At 43.4% G+C, this 27215-nt stretch overlaps 2 protein-coding genes across 4 annotated transcripts in view; one reads left to right on the top strand and one right to left on the bottom strand.

Annotated features, from left to right (window-relative positions):
* Nucleotides 1-623: 623 nt before the first annotated feature.
* LOC139060340 (proline-rich protein 36-like) lies at nt 624-2564 on the bottom strand. Its single transcript, XM_070539452.1, has one exon. The coding sequence runs from the start codon at nt 2562-2564 to the stop codon at nt 624-626; it is 1941 nt and encodes a 646-aa protein (XP_070395553.1).
* A 572-nt stretch (nt 2565-3136) lies between these two features.
* LOC135913918 (protein O-linked-mannose beta-1,2-N-acetylglucosaminyltransferase 1-like) overlaps nt 3137-27215 on the top strand; it is a 29932-nt gene continuing 5853 nt past the window's right edge. Inside the window, exons 1-15 of one of the 3 annotated variants that reach the window (XM_065446610.1) lie at nt 3137-3207; nt 9178-9255; nt 9321-9368; nt 9930-10014; nt 11393-11542; nt 12075-12184; nt 13630-13714; nt 15540-15666; nt 19487-19553; nt 19653-19751; nt 20970-21059; nt 21178-21254; nt 24936-25035; nt 26000-26049; nt 26186-26312. In XM_065446610.1, coding sequence (XP_065302682.1) covers nt 9956-10014; nt 11393-11542; nt 12075-12184; nt 13630-13714; nt 15540-15666; nt 19487-19553; nt 19653-19751; nt 20970-21059; nt 21178-21254; nt 24936-25035; nt 26000-26049; nt 26186-26312 — 1141 coding nt within the window. In that variant the 5' untranslated portion in view covers nt 3137-3207; nt 9178-9255; nt 9321-9368; nt 9930-9955. Of the gene's footprint in view, nt 3208-8974; nt 9114-9177; nt 9256-9320; nt 9369-9929; nt 10015-11392; nt 11543-12074; nt 12185-13629; nt 13715-15539; nt 15667-19486; nt 19554-19652; nt 19752-20969; nt 21060-21177; nt 21255-24935; nt 25036-25999; nt 26050-26185; nt 26313-27215 lie in introns of those variants that run through there. The other 2 variants (XM_065446609.1, XM_065446608.1) reach the window with 2 other exon arrangements.

Raw genomic sequence — 27215 nt, 5'->3', positions numbered from 1 at the left:
AATTATTCACTGATCAAATAAAACATGGGCCGCATATTATTATACACAGCGCTGCCAAGCCTCTGCCCCTAATTCAAATGATCATAGGATTTCCAGTGTTCTTACTGTGCAAGGCAGACCTGTTTCAAGGTAAATACCGCTCTACATGTTGGCCTTCCGAACAGCTTGTATTTAGCATGAAATCCACCAGGTTAATACTGTCAGTACAAACTGTTAAGAATCTAATCGGACGTTCATTTTTTTTTCGTAACGTTAACGAAAGTAATGTTAACGAGATGGCTTGTGCAAATCCGGATTACCCTGCGCTCGGTTAACATAACGGTACTATTTCAATCCTGTTCCTTTTCTCGCTTCGTTAGTGGTTCGAGCGGCGCTCCGCCTACGTTATCACCACAATCGGCCGGCCTTGAAGGGTAGATGATGACGAATAAAATAGAGTGAAAGGAATCCTTACATTATACCAGCCCTGTACTCCGTTACGGTGACCTCGATGACGTGTTTGGATATATACGCTCCACAAAAGTTGGAGAGACAAAAAAAGTTTACGTCGAAGCGCGGCCTGTAGAGGCCTGAATTTAATCCGATTTCTGTCACAGTCCCGCGTTTTGTCTCTGCCCGATCTTTCAGTGCTTCTTCTTCTTCTTCTTCTTTTTCTTCTTCTTCTTGCCGTCCGGTGAGCCTTTCTTCTTCTTTTTCTTCTTCTTCTTTTTCTTTTTCTTCTTGCCTCCTTCGTCCGGCGACGGAGAAGCGTTCGGGTCCACGGGCGGAGGCGGAGGAGGTGGCGGAGGAGGCGGTGGCGGCGGCGGCGACTTGGGCATCTCCACAACCACCTTGGTCTCTTCCTTTTTCTTGGACAACGAGTCCGATGAGCCGGACGAAGCGGAGCTCGACGAGGTGAAGCTCGTGCACGTACACTCGGGAGACTCGATGCTGATGCGCATCATACCCGGATACATGCCAGGCCCTGGGAACTGCTGCTGCTGCATCATCTGGCCCCCCATCATGGGCGGCGGCGGCGGCGGCGGCATGGGCGGCATCATCGGCATGACCGGCATCGGATACATGGGAGGCATGGGACTCGACGGTGGGCTGTACGAGGAAATGGTGGTCGAAGTGAACGACGACGCCGGCGTGATGCTTCGGCGCGGGCTGATCACCTTGTAGCTCTCCTGCTTGAAGCTCTCCTTCTTGAAGCGGCGCATGTCGCGCGCCACGTCGTTCTCCGCGCTGATCAAGCGCCGCAGCTTGTCCTCCGTCTGCGCCAGCGTCGCGAGGAAGTCGGGGTCGCGCACGCGCCCCGAGTTTCGGTAGTTCGCGATCTCGTTGGCCAGCTGGCTCTCCAGGCTCATGAGGTTGTGCAGCCTGTTCTCGGCCGAGTACACGCGGCTCAGGGGCGCCGGACGGCGGTACCGCAGCCGGTCTCGGGCGCGGCCCACGCGGCGCGACTCGCGCATCACCTGGTCGGTCAGGTCGCGGATGCGGGACGTGATGTTGACGGTGGCCATCGGCTGCGCCCCCGAGGTCGTCTGTTGCACGTGCGATATGGTCTGCGGTTGCGGCATCATGGACGTCTGCGGCGGGGACACCTGGACCGGTCCGACGGACGGGATGGTGATCTGCTGCGTCGTCATTCGCTGACCAGTTGGAGGCAGCGTTATCGTCGCCATGGGGGACGCCGCCAGGTTGGTGGCGCTGCTTCCGCGACGAACGATGATGTTCCCCGGGCTGCCCGGCGAGCACTCGTTGAGGATTATGGTGGTCTGTGCGACCATCGATGCGTTGCCGAGGAAGTCATCCTCGTCCATTGATCCGCAGCCTATCGCCCTCACCGACGGCTCGCGCCGCGGGGGAGCCGGAAATTTGATGTCGTACTCGTTCTCGAGAGTGACGACCGCGCGTTGCGCCTCGCCGACCGCCGCAGTCTCGACCACGGGAGGCGGCGTAACGATCCTGAAGTTGTGCGTCGGGGCAACGGTCGACTCGTGGACGATGCTGTTCTGCCGCTGCCTCTGCATCGAAGCCGGCATATAGATGGGTGTGAACGGGATGCCGGTGATGTTATTAGCAGTATCGACGGTCTGAGTCTCCAAGGAGGCCCTGAAATGAACCGGACACTCGGTTTGGACGCTGCGACTGAATCTCTGAGCGGCCTCAGCTGCCGACGCGCGGCGATATCCACCCGGTATCACCGGTGGCGGGCACAGTGTCGCTGGCGGAGGTATGGGCCTGTTGAAAGGCACGAGAGCATGCGCAGGCACTGGCCGCACACGGAGGCAGTGCCGGTGGACCTGCGGCGGCGGAGTTGGGGGTCGTGCCTCGACGACGAGCGTCTCGACATTGGGCTTAATGGGGTACGTCTCCCTCTTTTGGCTGATGACGATGCCGTCCGGAGTCACATGCCTCTTGGTGGTGACTTCAGGTTTGCCCGTGCTCTTCCCGACGTCAATGGTTAGTGGCGGCTTGATGAATACGTTCGGGGTGATGTCGATGGGCGTGGCCGCTGGCTTACCCTGTTCGCCTGGTGGGTAGTACGCCGCGGTTACCTTTGCGGCCTGATCTGACATCGGAGCCTACATGGTGAAAATTTCGTTCGGCCTAATCCTGCGGACCGGCCTGACCCGCGCCCGACGCTGCGCTCGAAGCCGTCGCGCGAGCGGCTCTCGAGCGCTGTGCGCGTGTACACGCCGCTTCGTCTTCCTCTCCTCGAACCAAGGACATACACAACCACGACGATTCAACAAAGGCTACCTTATAAAAAAAATACAAAAAACAAGCGGTAGACGTGGCGCTGTATTCTTCTCCCTACAACACTAAGGACACAATGCATGCATACGTCGTCTGAAGGCAATTAACAGGGGAACGACAGCATTATCCCTTGGTTCCGCCAGTTCTGGAGCCAGATTCACAGGAAACTTGGTTATACGATGACGAAGACGTGCTTTCTTTTTTTTTTTCGTTTTTATTCTCTGCTGTCAGTATAGGACATTTCTCTCTCTCTCTCTTACCAATGTCGTAGATTCTAATTCGATTTTGACACTCCTTATGATTTCTATGAGCACGCCAGGGACGTCACCAGATTCTTAGCCGACTCCTAAGAGAGTAGTACGGCTACTTACTGTACCAGAGGGCAATGATTATCATCATGTTGAGAAGACACAGAAAGTCGGTGCAACAGCATATACGCCTACTTAAAGAACGTTGTGAAACGTGAGTACAGCCAATAACCTCTACCTATATGGACTCCACATCTACGGCATTCTAAAGGAGGGCGGCGTTGCTCTGCGAATTGGAGATATTGCGAAAAGCCCCTCTCCAACCTTGCGCGGGGAACCCTAATCCAGCAAGGTGAGGAGTAGCGTCACACAAATGGTAAATCCTGGAGGCTGTGGCTGCAGGATGCTGCAGTGTCGCCGATTTGTTCTGCAAGGCGCTGGGAGTGCTATTCTGCACACTATCAAATTCCGCAATGTTGTCAAATTTTGCAGTGGCGGGATTTAGTGGTATTCAATGTAAACAAAGAGCAGACAGTCGCAATACAGAACCGGGAAATACCTCTGGTAAAGTGTACAAATAACTTGGTGTACGGTGTTGGATCTGGAGGACAATCCCAATTGCTGTCCCCCAGATTTTGGACCTTGCCGTTGGGTGCGGGAGTTGGCCGAGGTTGAGGAGGACTTTGAGAAGAAAACTGGAGATTTATTTACGTTATTTACAGTGAGGGTACAAAGAACTTAACAGTCATAAAGTCATTACTGGCCGGCAGCAACTCGGCCCGTGGCAAGAAGCTCGAAAGAGATGAATGAAGGAATGCTCTCTTGCTGCTCCCGGTCTCTGGCTTTTAACCCCTTCGGTGTCTCGAAGCCACGTGACGTTCGGCCAATAGGCGAGCCCGCTCAGGTGGCGTCATTTTCGACCAATGGCAGGCGCCCGTGCGAATGTAAGTCACACCCGGCGCAGAGGGTCGCTCCTTGGGCTCCAATTGTCCGAGGGATTACTTGTCTGCGGTATTGCCTTCCTGGTCTGCAACTGCCGTCACAATAGGCGGATGGGGGGAGACGGGTTGTCTTCGAGCGACCTTTCAGAGCTGCAAAGCAGCTTGGCTCGGGACCCACGTTACCTAGAACCGTGCCAGGCTCCCGCTACACTTTAGGGAAGAGTCAAGCAGTGGGACAACACCTCCACATGCGGCGCACGAGGTGGGGGACGCCAACTTGTTTGGACGTGCCGCGCCTCGGGAACGTGGTAGATGTGCTTCTGCGCTCCTTAATTAGGGTGTGACGCGATTCGATGTGGTCTGGTGAACTCGAAGTAGGCTCAGGAAAAGGTCCCGTATCTAACAACGGATAAACGAAGGCAATATATATATGGAAACACAGGAAAACACAATAACAGCAAAGAGGAAGCGAATTGCGGCCACAATGAAACACAGAGCGCTATGGCGATACAACAGGTGCGAAGTGCTTCCAGGTGTGAGGAGAGGTGCAATGGTTCCAGTACTTAGATTTGGAAATGTGGTTGTTTGCTTAAAGTCAGAGGCACAATCTGGACTCGATGGCAACGAAAGGACAGTGGAATGCATTGCATTGGGTGCCCACGGGAAGACTACACACGAAGCTGTGCATGGTGATATAGGCTCGACAAATAATGAAGTGAGGGAAGTTCAGAGTAAAATTGGTCTTAAAAGACGACTGAGGAATGTGAAAGAAAGTAAATGGGTTGCGAGAGTGTTCAGGTATGTGTACAAAAAAAAAACAGACTCAGAGTGGAGGAAAAGAACTAGGAAGCTTACCAGCAAGTAAGCAACCGGTGTGGTAAGCAACACGAAAACAAAGAACGGCAAACGCAAAGTCAGAGAGGCTGATACGATCTCATGGGTTGTGGCAATGGAAAAGAAACCTGCTGAGAGTAACTACCTAAGAGAAAAAAAACGAAATCGGAAAAGAAACAATTTATGATCATTCAAAGGCAGGCTCCTTTTCGAAGCGAGATCAGGAGGCTTTAGAACGCGTATTTATAAAGTGAGGTACACCAAGGAAGAGGAGCATTTGCTCTGGCCTCCTTGAATCGCTTGGGTTCTAGGACAGCAGGGGGAAAGTAATCATCTCCGCAACAGAGATCAGTAAAAGGCAATTGGAGGTTTCGTGGCAGAAAAGAAGGGAGACCACAAACAACGGCGGCGTACAAAAAAAGGTTCCCCGTATAGTGTATATAGTGTCACGGTGTTTCACTGCGCACAGTAATCACTTCCTTCCTCTTTTCTTCTTTCTATTCCCCCTTTCCCTCACCCCCAGTGCAGGGCAGCAAACCGGACGCTCGTCTGGTTGACCTCCCTGCCTTTCCTCTCTTTGCTCTCTCTCTTTCTTACTCTGATCAGAAAGTGTGTGTGTGCGTGTTTTACAATTAACGGCGATGCGTTCAATTTGCTTTACTTCCATTCTGGGTAACGGGTAATGTCATCCAATCTTTATAGGTTTCTCCACTACAAAGGTCAAAACTTCATTGTCTTGAAATTTTTGTAATGTTTATGCAGTACATCGCTCGCAAGTTATGCCGAAATGCATATACTGCAGTTCAGGCGGATGCACAACGCGAGACGTACACGCAGCGATCGATGTCACAAGGATGAATATCAATGTATGGTGCTTCTCGAAGGAAGAATAGTGATGACAGGTGTGCGCGCAGAAAAGTGCGACCCGTATCAAGCAAGCAACAGTTAGGGATTATGTACCTGTTGTGTCACAGTGGGACGTACCCATTTTGAAGGAGTGGCCAAGAGTGGACACACCCCCCAGGACATACCAAATGGCTAAATCACATGAAATTGAGTCAATCAAACATTCCCTGGAGTATAACTCACCATTTTATTAACGTATCGGCGTGTTTGAGAGATACATTTTAGAGGGAGCTAACTTTTTGTTACGCAGAACAGAGGGGCGCACACCTGGTCCACCATACAGCAGGGTATTACATGCCAGTTCGCTGGTACTTTCATTCGTGCTCACGTATAACCTTTGTATACATATCCTGAAATATATCCGTCGAGATACTGACCGACCAAACAGCTACCAGCAGCCAGGCAGCCATGGTTAAACACGGGAAATTAAACAAAGAGAGCTTCGCTTTAAAACAATGGACGGCGCGCTTGGGTAAGATTCGTGTCTGCTTTGGGCTGCTTTACCAGGAAACCAATAAACACCAGTGCAATCCAGAAACAATCCAGAAACAATCCAGAGGGCCTCGCCTCCCCGAAACGCCCGGTCGACCTACGCGCTGCGCATGTTCGACACGTAAAAAGGCGAGACGGCTGATAAACGCGCCCGAGTTCACAGCGCAGTAAATATGAAAGATTGCGTGTGCTTCGCAGGATGTGCACCGGGACGTGGCTTTGCTGGTGCGCCACAACCGGTGGTCGCTCATCGTGGGGCTTATATATCAATGATCAGTAACGAGTGAACATAGACAAATGACGAGGAAAACCAATTAGCAGAGCAGGAAGAAACGATTCACATATCGCCGATTAGAGAGACTCCACATATACCAGGTGTTCTTTTTTTAAAATATTTTTTAAGATGCACCAAATTTCTTAAAATTGCTTCTGGTATATAGCAAAATATTGTAACCCTTGAGCTAAATTGCTCAATGAGGCGACCATTTCATCTGCAATCGAAATGCCTGATCGAATAATTAACATAATTGCACTAATTAATTTATTTAATTATTTACTTTGCGGCACATATTTTAATGTACGAATCAATTGTAGCCGGTGGGTTCGCAGGGCGTATCCACTTGAAACTAATCCGCAGGACTATACCAGTTTCCGTATATTAATTTTCAGTGTCCGACGAAATGCATTGGTGTTCCAATTGCTTTTGTGCTTCAATGCACAAAACAGCGTTTTCCTAAGAAAGCAAGTGGAACAGCGCGTCTTTACCGCAAGTTTGACGGCGCATATCTCAAAACCGTTCCAAGTGGATATATCTTGTGATTTTACTAACTACAATTCGTGGAATGAAATATGCGTTATAAATTAATTAATTGAAACGCAATTCGTGTAATTACGTTAATTAGTCCGTTAAGCGTTTTTGCTTCTTCAGAAATAATGCTCACCTCATCGAGTAATTTAGGTCAATGATTAGAATCGTGCTATTTACCACAGGACACTTTTAAAAATTTTGGCGCTGCTAAAAAAAATTATGACACTCTGTATATGCTTTCGCATATCTCAAAATGTAGCATCAGGAGCGCCCAAAATTTTCAGCCTTTTAATGGAGGGATTTGCATATTGTTCAAGTACACTTATGAGCAGTCAACAATGATGCGCAAACCTGTAAATATTGTGACGCAGCAGTATATATATATATATATATATATATATATATATATATATATATATATATATATATATATATATATATATATATATATATATATATATATATATATATATATATATATAACCCAACAAACAAACCTGAAAGGAATGGTTCGACGATAGAAGAATTACTCCGAAACTATGCATGGTATTGAGAAACTGCTGAGGTGAACTATCGTCACAAAGACGATTACATAGTTTAGGATACTGGAGGGAGGGATACATAGGGCTACACATCAATAAAGGGAGGGCTACAACGCCGTAATAGCATTGAGAGTATTTCAAACAAACAAACAATAAACAAACATACACACATGCACGCACACACATGCACGCACACACACGCACGTTCATGCATTTGCATGAATGGCGGTTGGGTGCTCAAGAATTCATATTCGACCGTGTGCAACACAGAAGCTTCACGTTTATGCGTGATTCTCTGTTCTTTGTGATAAAATACGCTTCCAATGCAAGCATTGGAGCTTTTTATCGCTGCTACCCATGGCACAAATAATTAAGGTAAGACGTTAATGGTAGCATTTAAGAAGTACTGTGTCGCACACTGCATTTAGTGTAGAAATTATTTAATTACTCTAAGCTGCATTGGGCACAGGTCACGAAAAGGGGGGCTTCATTTTTGGGCCATTCCACGTCGACATGCTTTAAAACGGAAGGATTTAGCAAAATGAGACGGCTATTTATTTATTTTGTCTTTCCTCAGGAAACACAGCGTTTAAACGTGTGCTATTTTCGAAGTCGCTCATCAGAAACAATTGACCACACGCTTCTCGCATTTATGCAAGTGATGACATTTAGCAATTAAGACAATTTAAATTTTTACGCTGAGAAATGTCTCGAAATGCCATATCTGGCATCATCAACGCTGTGTTAACATGTGACAACGACACGATATAAAAAAAAAAAAATGTTAGTCGTCGTGAAGCAATAAAACCAGGCACGACGACCCTGTCCATAAAAAAGGCAAACGAAAGTTCTGTATGCATTTCTTCCGGCTTCTTTCGCACGTGACAGCCGTGATGATTAATTTGTAGAAACAAGTATTATAGTAAATTATTGTGGTGCTCTAACCATCTAATGCAGTATTTTTTTCTTCCCAGGGTATGATGGCCAGGTGGAGAAAAAAAGTTTTTTAGCCATACATTATGAAAAGCTTGCACATTTTTGGGCTTATCTTGTCTCCAAACGTGACATGGTATTATTAACAGGAAAGTAGCGAGCCTGGAGTTTTGAAGAAAGGAAATGTATCTGAGCTTCTGAGGATATATGCGAGATTCCTGTTTATTTCTGTAGGAAACTCCGTGTACGATATGACAGATTTCGCAATGCCGCAATGCCACGCAGTATTGATGGAGGAGTGCGCGAAAACAGACATCTCGAGCGAAATATGCGTGTGCCTGTTGCCTGATAAATCCATTAAATCGCGAGTCGATTACCTAAGGTGAATCACAAACCATGAGCAACCAACGACCTCCTATGTGTTGTCTCTACCATGATCAACGTTTACCATGAGTGCACTAACAAAATTTAGCGGTTACTCGTTCGCAAGCTGGCAACCACTTTCAACATGGCGCCTCCCTGAGTAGGGAAGTTCCCTACGAGAAAAGTGCATAAGAAAATGTGATACCTAGTTTATTCAGCGAGAAACAGTTGTACAAAAACGCGTAAAACATGGCAATTATAGCGCGAGTCATCTGCTACAAGCTATTTAAGGGCGGGAGTGGTAAGCTGAGCTGTGACACTTGTGTGCTTTGTACAATCGCGCTATGATGCGGTTTCATTTTCAGGTGCTCACTTGCGTCTGAAGCTCGTTCTTGCCATCTCCGTGCTGTACTTACTTTTTAGACCCTGGATATCCTGGAAAGGTAAGCCTTCTCAAATGTTGCTGAATATTAGTACAGATACCGAAGTTGCCTTTTTGTTCCCTCAGGTTATAGCGGCGGTAACGGTGATTATGCACTGGGGTTGAACTCCACTGGTGAGTTGCCAACTATCGCCGTTTTATTTCCATCTCTGTAAAGTACAGGCGAATAAACTGTACAAATATTCTCAAATAACTTATTCTTATCTGTAAGCTGCCCTTTGTTTCGCTTTACGTGACTTGTTATGCAAAAGCACGTAAGCGTATCACTTTTAGCTGGCTTACCTGCACATCACGGCTGCCGTGTGGCATAACCAACCAAGTCGCGCCTGTGTTTGTAAGGAAGTTTGTGCGCTGGAGAGGTTGGTAAGAGCAGGCGCCGGACGATTGTGGCAGCTAATACATTTTTAGCAAATCCGGCCAGCCAGTAATAAACAGTTCTTAGCTATGAAATGTTTTCTGAGCTCAAGTCTCGAAATCTCTGTTTGTGCTTGCTTTCCATGCATGGTTGCTGCAAATTATGAAAACATCTTTGAGGTATGCTGTTATCTTGAGCTCAATGTTATTGAGTGTTCGTAGGAGCAGTAATCTTATGGGTTGTTTCCGACCTAATTCAACGTATAAAATCAAATTGATCGGTGAGGCTCTGACTTAACTTCTGATTTGCACGTTTTTCAGCAGGTTCTGTCTACGAGGACATACACATGAGTATGACGAGCTTAACAGGATTCTTGAATGCATTGAAGGTGGACACGGAATCGGAGTAAGTTGCCCTCTACATGAGCACTTACTTCCTTTGCTTAACTGACACAGCATGTGGAAAGTAGCACTACCAACTGAACTAATATCTTGTCATGTATGACATTACATATAGATTCGTGAAATAAAATGGCACAGAAAGGTTCTTCAAATGTTATTTTCCCTCAGTTATTGATTGTACGTCTGATATGCATATTCATAGTTTCTTGGTGAATCTATAATGTGCGTACTCATTATTTTATTGAAGCTGGTTTTTTCTCACTTGTAATTTTTGTATATTTTGTGATCCCCCTCTGCTGTAATGCCTTAAGGTTCCCCAGATATGGTAAATAAATAAATAAATTTTTCTTTTGCGCTTTTGGCATATTCACCCAGTACCCGTGTTTTCTCTCATTCACAACTTCACTTTCACAAAGATGCCTGCATTTTCAGTTAGGATTCATATCTGTCTTACCACTCAGTCTTCTTAAAAGCCAATTTTGTGTATCTTCTTCTTCACAATATTTATTTACAGTTAGTAGTTCTCTCATCATCAGTTGAATGCATTGGTCAGATCAGCAAAATAGCTTTCATTTTTCCACTTTGTAACTAACATGCTGTTGTATTTAGTGGCTCAGTGACCGTTTTACACTTGTACAAGTAACTGTGTATTTAATAGCTAAACTTCCATTTATAACCTTTATGACATCAGTGTGTGCTTTTAGATTAAGTTGTCAGTGAGGGCTGAATTTCAATGCCTCTAAATTGGACTCCTGCAGATTTAGTTTATGTTTGTTTCATTAGCACTTTTATACATGAGCTCAGTTATTGTACTGTTGATCTTCAACTTTTCCCATGCCACTGTTATCATCTTTGCTTCCACTGCACTGTTTAGTGCTCAGTCTGTGCTCTTGAGCCAGAGGTGCTTCTGATATCCGGTTATTGTGTCAAGAATGTTACAGCTTTCAGAATAACAGTGGCGTATGCAACACATTCAAAGCATGGTGAAATTGTTGCTACAACCACCACTGACTTGGTCAAACTACATTTCAATTTGGTAAGCCACAATAGTGTTCGAATAAACAGTTTTGTTCTTCAATGTAAAATATAAATGGAACTGAAAATTTCAACATGTCCAAAGCATATATCTATGAATAAAAAAATTTTGCTTAGTCGATGGTTCTCCATGTGACTTACACATTTATTACCCATATATCCCCAGATGTACCTATTGCATTCTTTTGGAGTTTTGATGAGCTGATTGGGTTTATAATAAATGCAAATGACATACTTTTCACATTTTAAGATAGTCCATAGGAGGAAAAGAAAAAGAAAGAAGGAAGGAAAGAAAGAAAGAACTATGGGTCTATACAAACTTGCTTTCAACCTCTTGTTCTCTTCAGGATCATACATGTTGTACCAGCAGTACTAATCGGTGAGCGTGTTCCCAACTGTGGTTTACCCGAACCATGCGCCAATGACTCCTTTGCGGTCCACATCTTTACTGGCAAGGACCACCATGACCAGCCAAGGTTGTGCATCGATGGAAAATAGTATGAAAACTTGGAGATTTCCTTATGACTTTGGAAGACAGAGTGGGATCATTGTCACAGTTATACATGCCATTAGCATACAGTTTCTGTGTACCTATTTTTTCAAGAGCCACGGAGAGGTATTAGAAAATATGAAGAGTTTTTGGTCTTGGAAGCTTCGAATAAGTTGTAAACAATAATGACAAGTGCTCAATTCCTAGTCTCCTTTTCTTTTTTGATATATCTAATGAGTAGCATTGTTTTGCTCGACGGAGAATATGCAGTAACACATCACTGTTTGTATTTTATCTGAAACTACACCTACTTTATGTGTAAGTGGATTGCAATGTGGTCATTGTGCTCACACTGTAATTTATAACCTACGAGCGTGATATCATTGCTTGTGGGCTTACGATCCTTGTGGGCAGATATTGTTCTCTATATCTGAAGAGTAGTATATAAACTTTTCAAAAACCTTAGCAATAGAGTTCTTTACTAGTTTGCTTGCTCTTTTTTTTCTTCTTGTTGTAATACTAATATTTCTGCATGGCAGCATCCTTGGAGCCAACCTAAACAGTGGTGGACGTGGCATGAATGTGGCAGTCATCGATAGCATCACACGATTTGTGCAGCATGTCAGCCATTTTGACACTTACGAAGAAGGTATGATTCCCAATGTTCCTCTTTGCAGTGCATAGGTGTTCAATGTGCTGAATTCTTTGAAGCCAGCCTTCAGTCAGTGTAGCGGCATAATGGGCTGTGCTTATTTCACCACAGCAGGTTTAAAGCCAGCAGGTTCGCTGAGCAGCATAGCCTCCCATCGCTCGGGCGTAGTGATTCTGAATGTAGGACTGGTGCTGTGTTTAGGGGAGTGATGAAAGTCTGAGGGAGCCAAACCTGGCGAGTAGGGAAAATCTGGAGGCAGTTTGAAGCCACACAACTCTGTGACAGGCATTGCAATGATGGACTTGTGCAGCGGTGCGGTGTGGAAAAGGACACACTTCTTCAACGTGCCAATCCATTTCGCCTTGATGGCCTCTCGAAAGTGCTTCACTATGGCAGCGTAATGTGCTGCTTTCACTGTCTTACCCTTTTTGGGGTACTCAGTCAGGATGACACCTCTCGCATCTGAAAAAACAAGGACCATCACCTTGCCAGCTGATGGGACTGATTGAAATTTATGTAGGGTTGGGGAGGAGAGGTATTTAAACTGCTTTAGTTGCACTTTGGACTGTGACTGAAAGTGGCGTACACATGCTTCTTGCTTGGTCATAAAAAGTTTGAGAAAAGTCGCAGGATCTGCCTCAAGGAGGGTCAAGTTTGCGGCAGACATGGTGTGCCTCAGGTGTTTGTTTTCAGATGTCAATATCTTGAGGACCAACAGACTTTACACCTTGTGTGTGTTGAGTACAACTGTTAAGATGTGTCCAACCTGTTCCTGGGACATTCCCACTTTCTCTGCGATGAAACATTCTGTCGAGCACTTGTCTGCCGTTACAATATCGTGGATTGCTGTGATGTTTTCTTTTGTGCCGGCAGTTGCTGGTCTTTCACTGCAAGGGGCTTTTTGGACTGAGTAATGAATTCAGCCACACACTTTTTCACAATGGAATAAGATGAGGCATACTCCCCGTATGCTTCCATCCTATCCTTGTGAATGTCCTGGTCAGTCATGCACTCTTTCAACAGGTATTCAATAACTGCACATTCTCTCACATTATCGATCTTTCAGACAGTGATCACCTTCTGCCCCTCTTTCAATATCTGAAACAAAGAATAAGCTATTAGTGAGAAATTTTATATGGGGCCTTGCAAGGACATCTACTTACTATGAGTTGCAAGACTAACTTTCAGCTGAGGCAAATGTATCATGGTTAGGTTGAGAAGTCACCTCTTGTATAGTAGAAATTACTTCCAGAGGTTTGTCATTCAAGATGAAATCTTACGTACATGTGTTGCAGCATGGTCTACTTTCATTGAAAAGCTGGTTTCTATTACATTATGGGACCATTGAAACGTACAAATCGCAACCATGTTCTTTTGTGCACTTTACACTGCAAGTACTTCATGTTTAGTTGAAGGTTTTTGGTTAAATATTGTAATTCCAGACTCATCTCAACTTGAGACACTCCTTCTAAACCTGAGGCAAGGAGATATCCTGATTCTTCTCACGTTTGATGAACCCACGCGCAAGTGAGTTGATTCTGTTGAAGTGTCGTTTGCTGTCACATGCTAAAAGGATAATTTTGTACTTGAATTTATATTTTTGGTAACCATTGAAGGCGCACTGCTTAAGTCACTGATGACTCAATAAGCCTATAGCTTCCTGTACTTTCATGACCCCCCATCCATGCCAGTACTGCAGGGCACCGGCCATTGCGCCTAGTGCCGGCACTTGTCGGCAATGCCAGCCCAGAATAGGACAGACAATGCAATAGCATGATGCACGCTGTAGCTGTACTTTTTTTCTGCACAGATTTTATTGCTTGATGAATCTAAGGGCCAGTAACATGTGCACTGACACAAACAAACAGTCTGCTGCAAATAATGTGTGTCTACGAGAAATGAACAAGCCTAAGAAATTGCTCTAATTTATTTGAACATGCTTCCTTGTGCTTTTGTTTATAATTGAAGATGTATTGCATGCTAGTGTAACAAAAGAAAGCGATGTAGAGTTTTAAAAGTACAACATAAACATATTTATTGCCGTCATTTGCAGCTAAAGTTTGTGGACCATCCACAGTGGCTTCTGTTCAAAAGGTTTAGCAATGCTCCATCTCATAAGTAGTTATCAGCGCTATGGAAGCTGCAGGCCTCCTTTACAATAGGAAGAATGCCCCTTATGATGTGTTCAGCTGCACCGTGCCATCTGCTCAGCAGCTGCTGAATTCACGATATACAACGTGCATGTGCAAAGGTCCCAATATGTAATGTGTCGCAGTGACATATCATGTACCAAGCAAAAAAAAAATAAATCCTGTATTGGTGTCATTAATGAGGCAGTTATACATGAAACTATATTCCACTGTACAAGGATATTGCCTGTGTATGCGTCATACCTTCAGCAGCGACGCAAATTACTTGCGAGATATGAAGTACAGTAGGCATCATAGGTGAAATGCAAGGAGGTCTAGTGAGGAGGTTTAACGGCATTGCTGGATGGATTGTGTGGGCACGAAAGTATATAGGAACCTATGGAATGAGTCAAGCATGTTATGGTCATGGTTTGGACTATTTGGTATGAACTGATTAAATGTGAGAAAGGTGGCCACCGATTCGCATTTCATGAAACCAGTGTAAACCGAATGAGGCCTACTATTTTCAGTGCAACCAAAAGTTAAGAAAGATGGCCAGAGAAATGCAGGATTAATGCTAGCACTATAGAAGATGCACTGAAGCTAGCCCTTCCTGCCTGCATAAGTTAAAGCTACCAGTTGCTTGTGTCATTGTCTGTTAGTAATGTGGAATCAAGCTTTTCGCAAATCAGAGTTATAAACGGAAAACACGACTGCTGTTTGTATGATGAAAAATCTTGAGATGTTCACTTGCATGTAGAGCAACAACCTCAAGCTGAATGGTTTCGCTTGCTTCATTCATCTGTGCCTTCATGTGGTTGTGACTTAGAGAAAATGGAACCCCTTGGATTCTCTTATTCTTCAAGTAGGATTTTAGTTATTTCCAGAAGTAAGCATCGATGAGGCACTGTTACCTATGCACATGTGCCTTTCTGTATTATGTACTGAGCAGCATACCTTAAGATTGAGACACACTGTCAAACACTGTCAAAGCCCTGTCAAAGCACTTCAAACATTGCAGAACTGGTATTGTTCAGTGGTTCATGTTGCACTTATAAACTTAAGCACTTGACTGTACTATTTACCTACTGATGTCTCATCTCTGCGCCACGTAGTGAAAGACGTTCTGCAAGTCACCATATATTATAATGATTGCATTTGTTGTATCATCATCTGTGCGCAATAGCACCTCAGGCGTGACAGTTCCCTTTTGCCGATTACAGGCTTTCGCAGATTGCCAGGCTGCTCCTTCATGAGCTTGGCAGTGCAATGGCACAGAACCTGCATTACCGCTCCTCGTGGTACTTCATCACTCAGAAAGGCATATCCGGGTTCTCACCTTACGAAGATGTAAGTGTGGTTGCAAGCGGTTTGTGCCTCAAAGCAGAATTCAAACTAGTTCACATCATAAAGACTATCATGTTTTCCGAACTGTAGTCAGTGGACTGTAGGTGTTGAAGTTGAAATTTTGCGTGATGCTAACCATCTATGGGCACTGACTATACACAGTTAATTTTTTTAAAGATCATAGGTGCACGCAAAAAAAAAAAATACCCAACTGCGCCTGCAGCCTTTTATTGTGCTAAATAACAGTGAAATTGGCTGTACAGATTGCAGACACTATAAAAAAAAAAACTTATTTTTAGACCGAATTTGCACCTGCGGACTGGACACCTAGTGTGGACTATTTACTGGAAAATATAGTAGTTAATCTAAAAAAAAACACATTTATGGAAAAAAATTTTACCATGTTTGTGTACATTCACAGCTGATGAATGTACACTGATATTTCTTGCCTGATTGTGAGCACTGCTTGCTCACAATCATGGTAACTTGGCTAATTTTCTCTTATGGTTTGGTCAAACAGGTTTGATATTTTGAATGGTCAGCTTCATCTGGTGTATTGTTATGTCATGAAATTCATTCAGCACTTTCAGTTGATTTTTCTGAAAACGTTTACTGCTTTGTGCAGTTGATTGTCCAGACACCAAATCCTGCATGGTCAAATTCACCTCAACACAGAAACTTAGAGCAATGCTTAATCAGAATATGGCCATTCTTAATACTCAAATGTGAAAGGTTATTTGAAAGCGTAAGGAAAATGGCAGTTGGAGCCACAATTCCACAGTCAAGACTGGCCATGTCGTCAAGGTGACAATGTAGTTTGGCATCACAGTGGCTGCCAGACCTGCATACATTACCCCATCAAAACTAGCCATTTGATCTTCTATTTGTGACCTGGCGTAATATGCCCTCCGAAAAATGATCAAGCACTCTCTGTGAACGCGAAAGTGGCCTCTATAGCCAAAGTTGAAGTATGCTGCTGTGGAGAAGAGTACAGTGTCACTGGATTAGTAAATAAGGTATCATCATATGCATGCTCCTTTGATGATAAAGGATAAAAAATAAACACCGATAGCTTTTGGGGACAGCTATGACGTCTGCTTTGTTTGCATGTCTGCTCATACACCAACTCAAGGATTTGTGTTGTTGCAAGCATCATTTGGTTTCTAATAACTCAAACATTTGGTGATTTAGATAAAATTCTTTGTCACTGGGAAGTTTAAGTTCATATTTTATGTGCACAAGCTTATGTGTGATCTTTTGTTTGATTGTCATTCCAGATCTGTTTGCTTTGTGGGTAGTAGCTGTGCCTAGGTTTGTATGTTGAGTTGTTTTTGCATGAAGCATGCGAAAATTGTGTTTCTCTTATGTTGCATGCCGTTACACCCTCATTAGATGACGATGGCACAAAATGTTGTGCATTTTACAGCCTCTTGGACACAATCTCGCTTTTCTCCCTCACAACTATCTTTCTTTTCTTTCTATTTGTCACCTACCTACTGAAAAACATTCTTAGTTTAATACATTATCTTAATTCAGTTACAAAAAACCAACAAGCATGACACAGTGCACAAGTACAAACTAGGATTCATTTTTATCTACAGCCTCATTGCCGATAAGTATTTAATTTGCACTACATAATGCAAAGAAATTGAGGATAGGCATTCTAGTTACTTGGAAAGTCATGCTTATTCTTTGCAAACAATATAAGAGATGTAGGTTTTAAAGTTTCACTCGCTCACTGGTACCTTTTGACTTATGACTTCTATGGTACCATACCCTCCTCAATTTGGTTTTTTGCTTAGGTAGTTTCGTAGTGGAAGGGTGGTGACTGAGTGTGTATTTGCCACTCTGTTGTTTAACATTCAACCACTCAATGCACTACCTTGACTTCCAAGAGTGGAGAGAGCTGCTCACTTGAGTAATCCTGCTGTGATTCTTGCACTGAGAAATTGCTTCAGAAAAACCTCTCCACTGCCTTTGAGTAGGTGTTAAAAGTACCTGCTTTAAAATTGTAGCCCAGAAATCAGTGAGAAGTTTTCCTGAAGTGTAGTGACTACTTCAATCGACAGATCACCCTACCCTTCTCCACTCAGTGGAGTTGAGTTTGTAGTAGCATGAAGGTGAGGTTGATTTGTAAATATGGGTCTCGATCTATTGTGCTGTTTGATGCTGTGAAACTTGTTATGTGCAATCAGGTTAACGGCTGCATTGTACTTTGGAAGTCACAAAAAGTTTAATTCCTCCTTTTCTCCCTTGTAACTACAATAGATAGGTAGATGTCAGTGCCAAGAGTGAGAAATTATCACAGACATTGAGCTGGTCTGCAAACATCCACAGTCAATGCAGATTGTCTTTCAAAGTGCTTGCATTACAGTCTCCTATCAGACAGACCATTGTGATTTCACACTTAAATTATGGGGTTTTACCTGCTAAAACCATGATATGATTATGAGTCATGCCGTAGTGAGGAACTCCAGATTAATTTTGACCGACTGAGGTTCTTTAACGTGCACCTAAATCTAAATACTAGGGTGAATCAGAAAGTCCTTGCCCCTATTTTTTATTAGCCAAAATAAGGTATATACAGGCAGTTACAAGTATGCGTGCTATTCTACGTACCTTACACTATTCTTCCACATAGTGCCCACAACGGTTCAGACATTTGCCCCATTGCAGCACTAAATTTGGAAAATGTTGTCACCAGTCAGCGACACACGTCGCCTCCCCGAACACTCCCTCTCATGCAAGCCTTCACGGCCCTTTGCAAACTCACAACACCACCACGTGACACTTTTCAAGGCAAGACACCTCTCCCCATATGCGGGCTGCATTTCCTTGTGGATTTCGATGGGCATTCGTCCCTTGCTCCATAGAAAACGGGTCACACTTTGTTGCTTGTAGGCCATGGACGTGTGAAGCACAACGGCTATCAACAACTGACAGCGGTGCTGTGCTGCAGGGCTACCAGCAGATAATGCTGGGCCGGTCCAAGAGAAGTCCACTCCTGGGAATGGATATGTTGACTTTGCATTTACAGACATAATTTCGCTAAAGAAAAGATATGGACAAAGACTTTCTGATTTTCCCTTATACATGAATGTTTTTGGATGTTGCCCCCACTGAAATGTGGCTGCCGCAGCAGGGAATCAAGCCCGCGACCTCACGCTTAGCAGTGAAATGCCATAGTCACTAATCACTATGCCACCGTATGCATTTGTTGCATCTTCTGGCTTTTGATGAGGTGAATGAAGTGTTGCTAGACTTTTCTTGTATATCTTTTGCATGACATCTCTTGTGCAAGTGTCATTAGACCATTGCCAAGGCAACCGTCTCATTTTCACACTGCATGATCACTATCATAAACAGTGAGTGTAAGAATGCTGACCATTGAACCAGCACTCTTAGCACTCTTACATAAAAAAAAAGGTTTTTGTGGAGTCTGGCTTTGGTTTTTTGTCTGGGAACTTGCGATGACACACAGGTTACCTGCAATGTTCAATTGTGTTGAAATGGTATTTTTTGCTCCTTGTAAGCACTTGAACTGCTAGGGGTAACGTCAAAGAACTTGAAACAGGCCGAGTTAGGTGCCGAACACTTGCCCTCGATTCCAAGTCCTGTTCCCATCGGCTCATAGACAGTCCAAAGCCACTAACCACTCTGCTCAGATAATTTTCATTTGAGAGAATGGCACGTTTAATTCTTTCTTTGCTGACAGTGCCCATGTACCCTACTATGTGTTTGTGGTAGATACAAACTAATTTTTGCATGTTCAGGTGAGCAAGACTTGAAGTAACAGTACATTTGGTGTATTCTCTCCTGACAGCTACACTTTGTAGAAGCGAAAGGCTGGGCCATCCCCCATGACATTCGTTTCTGCATACCGTTTCAGAGTGAGTATATATCAAATCAATGCATAAGTGCTTGTCAGTGTTGCATATGAATGCGAATTGTTGTTTGAACGCCCACATGCTAATATCAATTCTCTGAAGTGTCAGGGAGAAGCATTCACCCTGACCCCAGGCCTCAGGAGAACTTGGCAAGAAGACATTTTTGTAAAAAGTACCAACACTTCCCTTCGTTCTGTTCAGGTGTGTAATTCCGTGTCGCTCATGTTCTGTTAGTACACAACCGTTTACATTTTGATGAAGGGGAAATGCAACAAGCTTCATGGACCGTATCTACTTGCATAATGATCGCACTCGTGTAATGATCGCACCCCTGAATTGTCATTAAAATTCAATCTTTTTTCTTTCCCGTATCATGATTGCACCGCGACCTTGCCACAGCAATATGTCGTGTGCCAAGTCTAGCTAATGATGATTGCACTTACGATCTGTCAAATGCTGCCGAATGCTGTGCAAACGACACTTCAAGACATACCAAGCAGCCTGCACCAAACATTCCTAACATTCTTAAGCAGATGCCCCTTTTCATTCCTTTCATCACTTTCTGCACTTCCATGAAAAAAAAGAAACTACAACCAAACTTGCCTTGGCTTTATTACTTGTAGGCCTTAGAATGGTTGTGGTCAACAAGAACAACAAAAAAGGCGCCTTTCGATTCTTCTCTTCTGCACTCTAGGCACACAACAAATCGCGGGCGGCAACGACAGTAGCCGCATTTACACTGATACGTGAGAAGTGTACCTTATTCATACGCCGGTACTTGTAACACAGCTAAGATATTCGCCCACCCTAAGCGGAAACAGGCCATATTAGGATAGTAGTGAAGACAAATGCTACAGTTTCCACAGCATGCCTGCCATGTGTTTCTATGTCACTGGCAGCTCCGTTTCCGTCCCCTCACAGTGGACATGGCCACGTTACTGCCGCAAACTTGCCGATATTAACAATATTATTCATTACAGAAGAAACTGTTTAAATGCCCATAATTTACTCATAGAAAAGAAGAAAAAAATCTCGTTCGGCGCATTCGGTTTGCCCCGCCGGCCGCCATTTTTGTTTTGGTGTCCTACACTGTTACAGCGGCAGCCACCTGTTTGTTGACCTGTTGTCATCCTGCAGCGAACGCGGAATGAAAAATTTTTTGTTTCTTTTCGTGGGAAATTTAACCCACGTAATGATCTCACCCCGGAATTTGTGTCAATATTTTTGACGAAAAAGTGCGATCATTATGCGAAAAAATACAGTATTTAGATTTAGGTACATGTCAAAGTATCCCAGATGGTAAAAGTTAACCCAAAGTCCTCTACCATGGTGTGCCTCATTATCGTATCCTGGTTTTGGCATGTAATGCCAAAAAGTTAAATATTCAAATTCTTTTTCCTTTTTATCCCACATATTTAGGAGACGTAGTGGACAACCCCCTTTCTCCCAATCCTAGTGTGAGGTCCCCAAGCAGCAAGATCTTTTCGACACCTGTCATTGTAATGAGTGGTGCGTTGCTCACTTAACAGCCTTTCATTAAAGTGTCTTTCTTTTTTCTCTCAGATCATTATTTGACTGTCCTACTGCTGTCGACTCTATACAAGTCTTTCTTCCCTCTACCTTTTAGGAGAAGACATTCGTCACTTGCCGTTAACGCTAGAGACTCTTGTGATGCAGCCTGGGATAAATCCACATCGTGTCGTGGTAAGTGATGTGAACAATATTTTAATCAATTGGTGGGGCCTTCTACAGTTCGTTTAAAGAAACACTGTAAGGAAAAATGTTTACTTGAGCTGAATTGGTAAACTGGATTTCTGGAATATCAGACCTTCCTGGAATACAAGGTATTTTCGGAATACGAGAAATGTCACTATATACGAGTAATGCCAAACCACCAGAATACCACAAATGTTGGTTTCTGGAACACCAGAAATGTCAGCCTTATGGCTGGCAGAGTGCCAGACCAGAAATAATGTAAAAGTGGAAAGATTGGCTCGAAGTTGTCAAACTAGTTCCTTGTGATGTCATGAGATTTGGACAGCATTTGCTTGGGATTGGTTTGTAGTTTCTTTACAAACAAGAATAATATTGCAGTCTAAAAGCTCTGCCCATAGAGTTTCTCATTATATCACCTACAGGGAAATCTGGTGCCACTGTCTATGGGAGTTTTCTAACGAGTGATGTGCCATCTTGGGAATGACGGTGTATAGGTGTGCGAGGCTTGTGTTGGCTGGTGTTTTGCGAGGCTTCGTCTAAAACAGGGATGTGGCTACACAGATAATGCATTAGTGAAATAAAATCTTGATAAAAGGTTTTAATTCACCCATATTACATTTTTCAATAAGGTTTACTCACCTAAAATGCATAATCAACTGAAAAAAAGCAAGAATAGACGACAAACTGTTCAAAAGCAAGCGTAGATCTTGTTGTCTGTCCTCAAACTTTAGTCACCTGCTGATGCTTTTTGCATTTGATACACCGTATTTACTCGCATAATGATCGCACTTTTTTGTCAAAAAAATTGACGCAAATTCAGGGGCGCAATCATTGCGCGTGTTAAATTTCCCACAAAAATAAACATTTTCTTTTTTCATCCTGCATTTTCTGCGGGATGACAAGCAGGTGGCTGCCGCTGTCAGTGCGGCATACCAAAACAAAAATGGCGGCAGGAGGTGCAAGCCAAACGTGCCGAACGCAATTATCTTTTTTTCTCGGGAGTACATTACGCGCATTGAAACAGTTTCTTCCGCATCAGTAATGAATATTATCGTTAATATTGGCAAGTGTGCGACAATAACATAGCCATGTCCACTTTGAGGAGACGGAAACAGAGATGGGCACGCTTAGCTGCAAGTGACATAGAAACACATGGCGGGCATGCTGCGGAAACTGCGGCATTTGTTTTCACTGCTATCCTAATGTGGCATGTTTCCGCTAAGGGTGAGTGAATATCTTAGCTGCGTTACAAGCGTCGGCGTATGAATAGGGTACACTTCTAATGTATTGGTGTAAACGTGGCCACTATTGTTGCCGATTGCAATTTATTGCATGCCTACGAGTGCAGACGAGAAGAATCGAAAGGCGCCCTTTATGCTGTTGTTGTTGACCAAAACCATTATGAAGCCTACAAATAATAAAGCTGAGGCAAGTTTGGTTGTAGCTTTTTTTTTATGGAAGTGCAGAAGGAGATGAAAGGAATGAAATGGGGCATATGCTTAAGAATGTTGGGTGCGTGCAGACCGCTTGGTATGTGTTCAAGAGTCATTCGTATAGCATTTGACAGATGGTAAGTGCGATCATCATTAGCTAGACTTGGCACACAACATATTGCTGCGACAAGTGCATGGTGCGATCATTACACGGGAAGGAGGAAAAATATCGAATTTTGACGACAAAATTCAGGGGTGCAATCATTATGTGAGTGCAATCATTATGCAAGTAAATACGGTATTTGTACATCCAATCATATGTCCTCATAATTAAAAAAGCATGGTTTTGTTTAATAATAAAGCTAAAACAGCTCTTTACATGCTGTTTTAGTAGGAAATGAATCATTGTGACAGACAGAACGGCACTAGCCTGTCTGGTCTTCAATGTGTCCTGGCTTTCCGAGAACGATGCCAATCTGAAGTCATCATGTACCGTCATCCCCATGCATACAAAAGCACGACAATGCCAGATTTCCCTCTAGGTAATATAGTGAGAAACTCTATGGCTCCACCTAATGAGTCCTAAGGCCTTTTTCTGAAGAAAAATGACCAAAACTTGCAAGAATACTTGGAAATTCAGGACATCACACTAGCATACCAGTGCTCTGCTTTGGGCACCAATTAATTTCTCAGTTTCTTCGATTTCTTTGCTAACAACCATTCTATTTTATGCCAAATCGAGTCTTGAAGAAATACTTCACCAGACTGAACCAAACTAACTGAATCTCGCTCCTTAGTGTCTCTTTAACACAGTAATTAATGAGAGAACAAAAGAGAGAAAGAAGTAACATTATTTAATGTCTAGTGGTTTAGGGCGCTAAGTCCCCCCCTAAACGGCGGCCAGTAGCCCTTCCATGAAAAAGAGTTGGGGAAAATCAATTTGAGGTGTATTAGTAATTTACCCGGCAATACCTAAAAAGCGTTTATTACCTTGAGAAGAGATCTGCTAAGCCAGAAAAGACACAAAAGGGAAAGATGAGTGGCACTGCTGCATTGATGTTCCCGCACCAGCTTGCCACAATGTTGCCGATTTGGCAATGTCTGCTCAGGCCTAGCTAAGCATTTGTCAACAAAGACGGACTACATTATATTCCAAAAGAGCCAAAAGCTGTACTCAGAAAGTTCCAAGAACTTTCTGAGTACAGCTTTTGCAGTTCTCGGAACTCAAGTTCCAAGTTCCACGTTGGCCCAAATTAACGAAATACCCAAGTTTTGAAAGAATACCAGTTTAATCTGATTTTGTGTTTCTCTTGGGTGTCTCTTTAAAATGAAGGACACACAGCCGAGACAAGGATAGAAAGCTTTATGTAATATATGTTAGTAAGTGATCAGGCACCTTAGTCCAGAGGGTCGCTGTCTACTCGCACCATTGCTGATTCGACGTAAGCAGCCAGACAGTGTTGATGGGCAGTGGATGCGGCCTGAGTCAGCCATTTGGCAGAGTGAGATATTCTGAGCTCTGTTACCAAGGGGAGTGACGGCGATTGGGCTCATGTTCCCATAAAATGCATGCTAAACACTGCAATTGTAACCCTTATAAAGACTAAAAGGGATTGACAGAATGCCTATGTCCATCTTGCTTCCTTGTCCCATTTGTATGAGCTGTTTCTTCATTTTAATGAGTGCATATCAGCTAGCCCAACATTAGTGTCCTGCGTTGCTTGACCTAGGCTGTGACTCAGGTATTTGGCAAATTTTTCGCCGGAATAATTTGAAATTCAGGTTGTAAAATGTAGTAATGTACATTTGAGACTATAAAATTGAATTTCTTTCTACTTTAAGATATGTATATGAAGATGTGTCTAGGTTTTAATTGCTTTTTCAGTGAGAACGCAGTGCCGTAATTATGTGGAAACGCAGGATCCCGAATAAATGCATGTCTTGCCAGCTGTTGAAGGAGCATGATGATGAAAAGTTCACAATAGCTGAAGTTCGTGACACGTGATGCAGAATTTCTAATGGTGTATTGTGTGCCTTACACAACAAAAATGTTTACACATTATCCTACAAGGCTCATAATGCCAATAGATCGCCGCATCTAAAGCAGAAGATCAAGTGTGCATATTTTCTCCTGGTAGTGTTAAGGTTTTCTTTTCTTTTCGAAAGTACACAACACAAAGAAAAGATTTTTTTTAAACATGCATTTGAATTATTTGCTTTGTTTTGCAATTTACAGGTGTTCTACCTTCCTGAGAACCCAGAAGTGAAAGAACTCTGTGATCTGTTTGAGTTTGCAGCAGAGCAGATAGATACTGCCAAAATCGGCAAACCATGCGGTGTGTGGCTTTATAGTACTTACTTTTATGCACATTTGAACAAGTGACATTCATCAAGGTTAGCCTTTTTAAGACTTTGTCTTGTAGCACAGTGAACTTCTAGGTTCTACGCATCTTGTGTGAGCACAGTGTTTCATTACTTAATTTGTCCTCAATCAATTTTTACCCTTGCTAAGCACAGCTGTTCACTGTCTCACTAGTAAAAAGAAAGTTTTGTTTGATGGAGACTACCCTTAATGGCCCAAGGTCAAAGGAAAAAAAAAACAAAGGAAACCTCATTAAAGCGACATGATGTACAACGAACATGTAGACATAACGAGGCATAATAATTCTTGTAATTCCCATAGAAATGCATGCACTTATCTTGCTTCAACAAGCAAAAAATTTTCTATAAATCGATGTAGTAATTCCAGTAAGGTAGAAGCACTGGCCAGTTGGCGTAGCATGGTTGAAATTCTAGAAGACCAGCGTTCACACTCTCGCTCCTTTCTCTGTACTTTGTCTGAGAGCTGGTCCTCCAGAATTTCAAGATATAGGCAACCTTTTCTTAGTTCATATAAAGATTTAGTGATCATTTTGGGTCGATTCGAAAAGTGGCAGCACGCGACGCTGCTGGTAACTCATCTGATGCAGCAGTTCAATACTCCCCCGAGCTGGTAGCCGCGTACGAGGTGCCAAACTGGGCATGCTGTTGTATCATTGGCCAAGCCCATGCCCTTCTGCTGCTACTGCGCCACTGCAATTTACTAATGCCACCGACTCACTCATTCTCCCGCTCTCTGTGCCCATAACATGCTGCACATTGATCGAGCATTGCGTAATGACAAAGACAGAACAAAGCAAATATAATGTGTTGTGGCAGCTTAGTCACCCAAATTAAGATGTTTTCATCTGCCATCTTTAAGAAAGATCGGCAATTATGCTATGCCCTCACATAATTTGTCTTTCCATTTTTCTTTTATAGATCAGTTCACTGAAGCATTCGAGTTTGCAAAGCACCAGTTTTCAGATGCCGTAAGTGAGCACTTGTAGTGTTAAACCGTGCACAAACTTTCCTGCTAAAAATCGGTTACGTTTGTTGTTCTTGGGTTGATCATGTTCAAAGAACAAACATCAGGTGCAGTAGCAAGGCCTCGTTTACTACTTTCAGGCACATTTTGTGGTGATTGAAGAAGGTGTTTTGCTGGGACCTGACTTTCTGGCTTACCTCGGTCAGCTTCTTCCACTGCTGGATATGGATTCTACCATAAGCAGCATTTCAGCGTGGAATGACAACGGTAAGACACCTTAAGTATTGTGTTATAGAAAAGCTGATTTTGCTCAACTGAAACCTTGGCCATGTTACATGCAGCACGACCCTTATATTTAGGAAGGTGTATTTGCTCTTGTTAAGAGACAGGAAGAGAGTAGTGTGGATCAGAGAGCTAACTGGGATAGCCAATATTCTAATTAACATTAAAGGAAAAAAAAAATGGAGCTGGGCAGGCCATGTCATGCGTAGGATGTATAACCGGTCGACCATTAGAGTTACATAATGGGTGCCAAGAGAAGGGAAGCACAGTTGAGGACGGCAGAAAACTAGGGGGGGGGGGTGATGAAATCATGAAATTTGCAGGCGCAAGTTGGAGTCGGTTGGCACTGGACAGGGGTAATTAGAGATCGCAGGGAGGGCCTTCGCCCTGCAGAGGACGTAAAAGTAGGCCGAGGATTATTATTTTTTTATTCTTTACTTCTTTGTTAGTATTACGATGATTATGATGATAATGATTTGCTCCAGTATGTTATAATGCGCAAACTTTTTACTTCATCTGCACATGTTTGATAGAGGAGAAGAATATTGAGAGCTGACCAGCTGGGTTTGCTCACTCTCAGTGGCTGTGGTGTTCTACTGTTGAACACAATGTCACAGCTTCGATTCCTGGCCAGCACTATGGCATTTTGATGGGGGTGAAATGCTAAAATGCTTTTTTACTTAGATTTAGCCTCCAACTACAGCATCATTCATAACACCACTGTTGCTTTGGAGTGTCAACCCAATCAATCAATCAATCAATCAATCAATCAATCAATCAATCAATCAATCAATCAATCAATCAATCAATCAATCAATCAGTGAGGTCAACATTTAGAAGTACAGACACACCTAGCCCTGCAAAGATGTTCATGCTTAAGTCTTATTG

Source organism: Dermacentor albipictus, chromosome 5 (assembly GCF_038994185.2).
Source record: "Dermacentor albipictus isolate Rhodes 1998 colony chromosome 5, USDA_Dalb.pri_finalv2, whole genome shotgun sequence".
In the NCBI taxonomy this organism is placed as follows: domain Eukaryota; kingdom Metazoa; phylum Arthropoda; class Arachnida; order Ixodida; family Ixodidae; genus Dermacentor; species Dermacentor albipictus.
Note: the sequence above shows the minus strand (reverse complement) of the source record. Positions and strands in the feature narration are given on the sequence as shown.

Excerpts from the sequence above, each read along its gene's own strand:
- LOC139060340 (XM_070539452.1), bottom strand. The coding sequence starts at position 2,564 with ATGTCAGATCAGGCCGCAAAGGTAACCGCGGCGTACTACCCACCAGGC.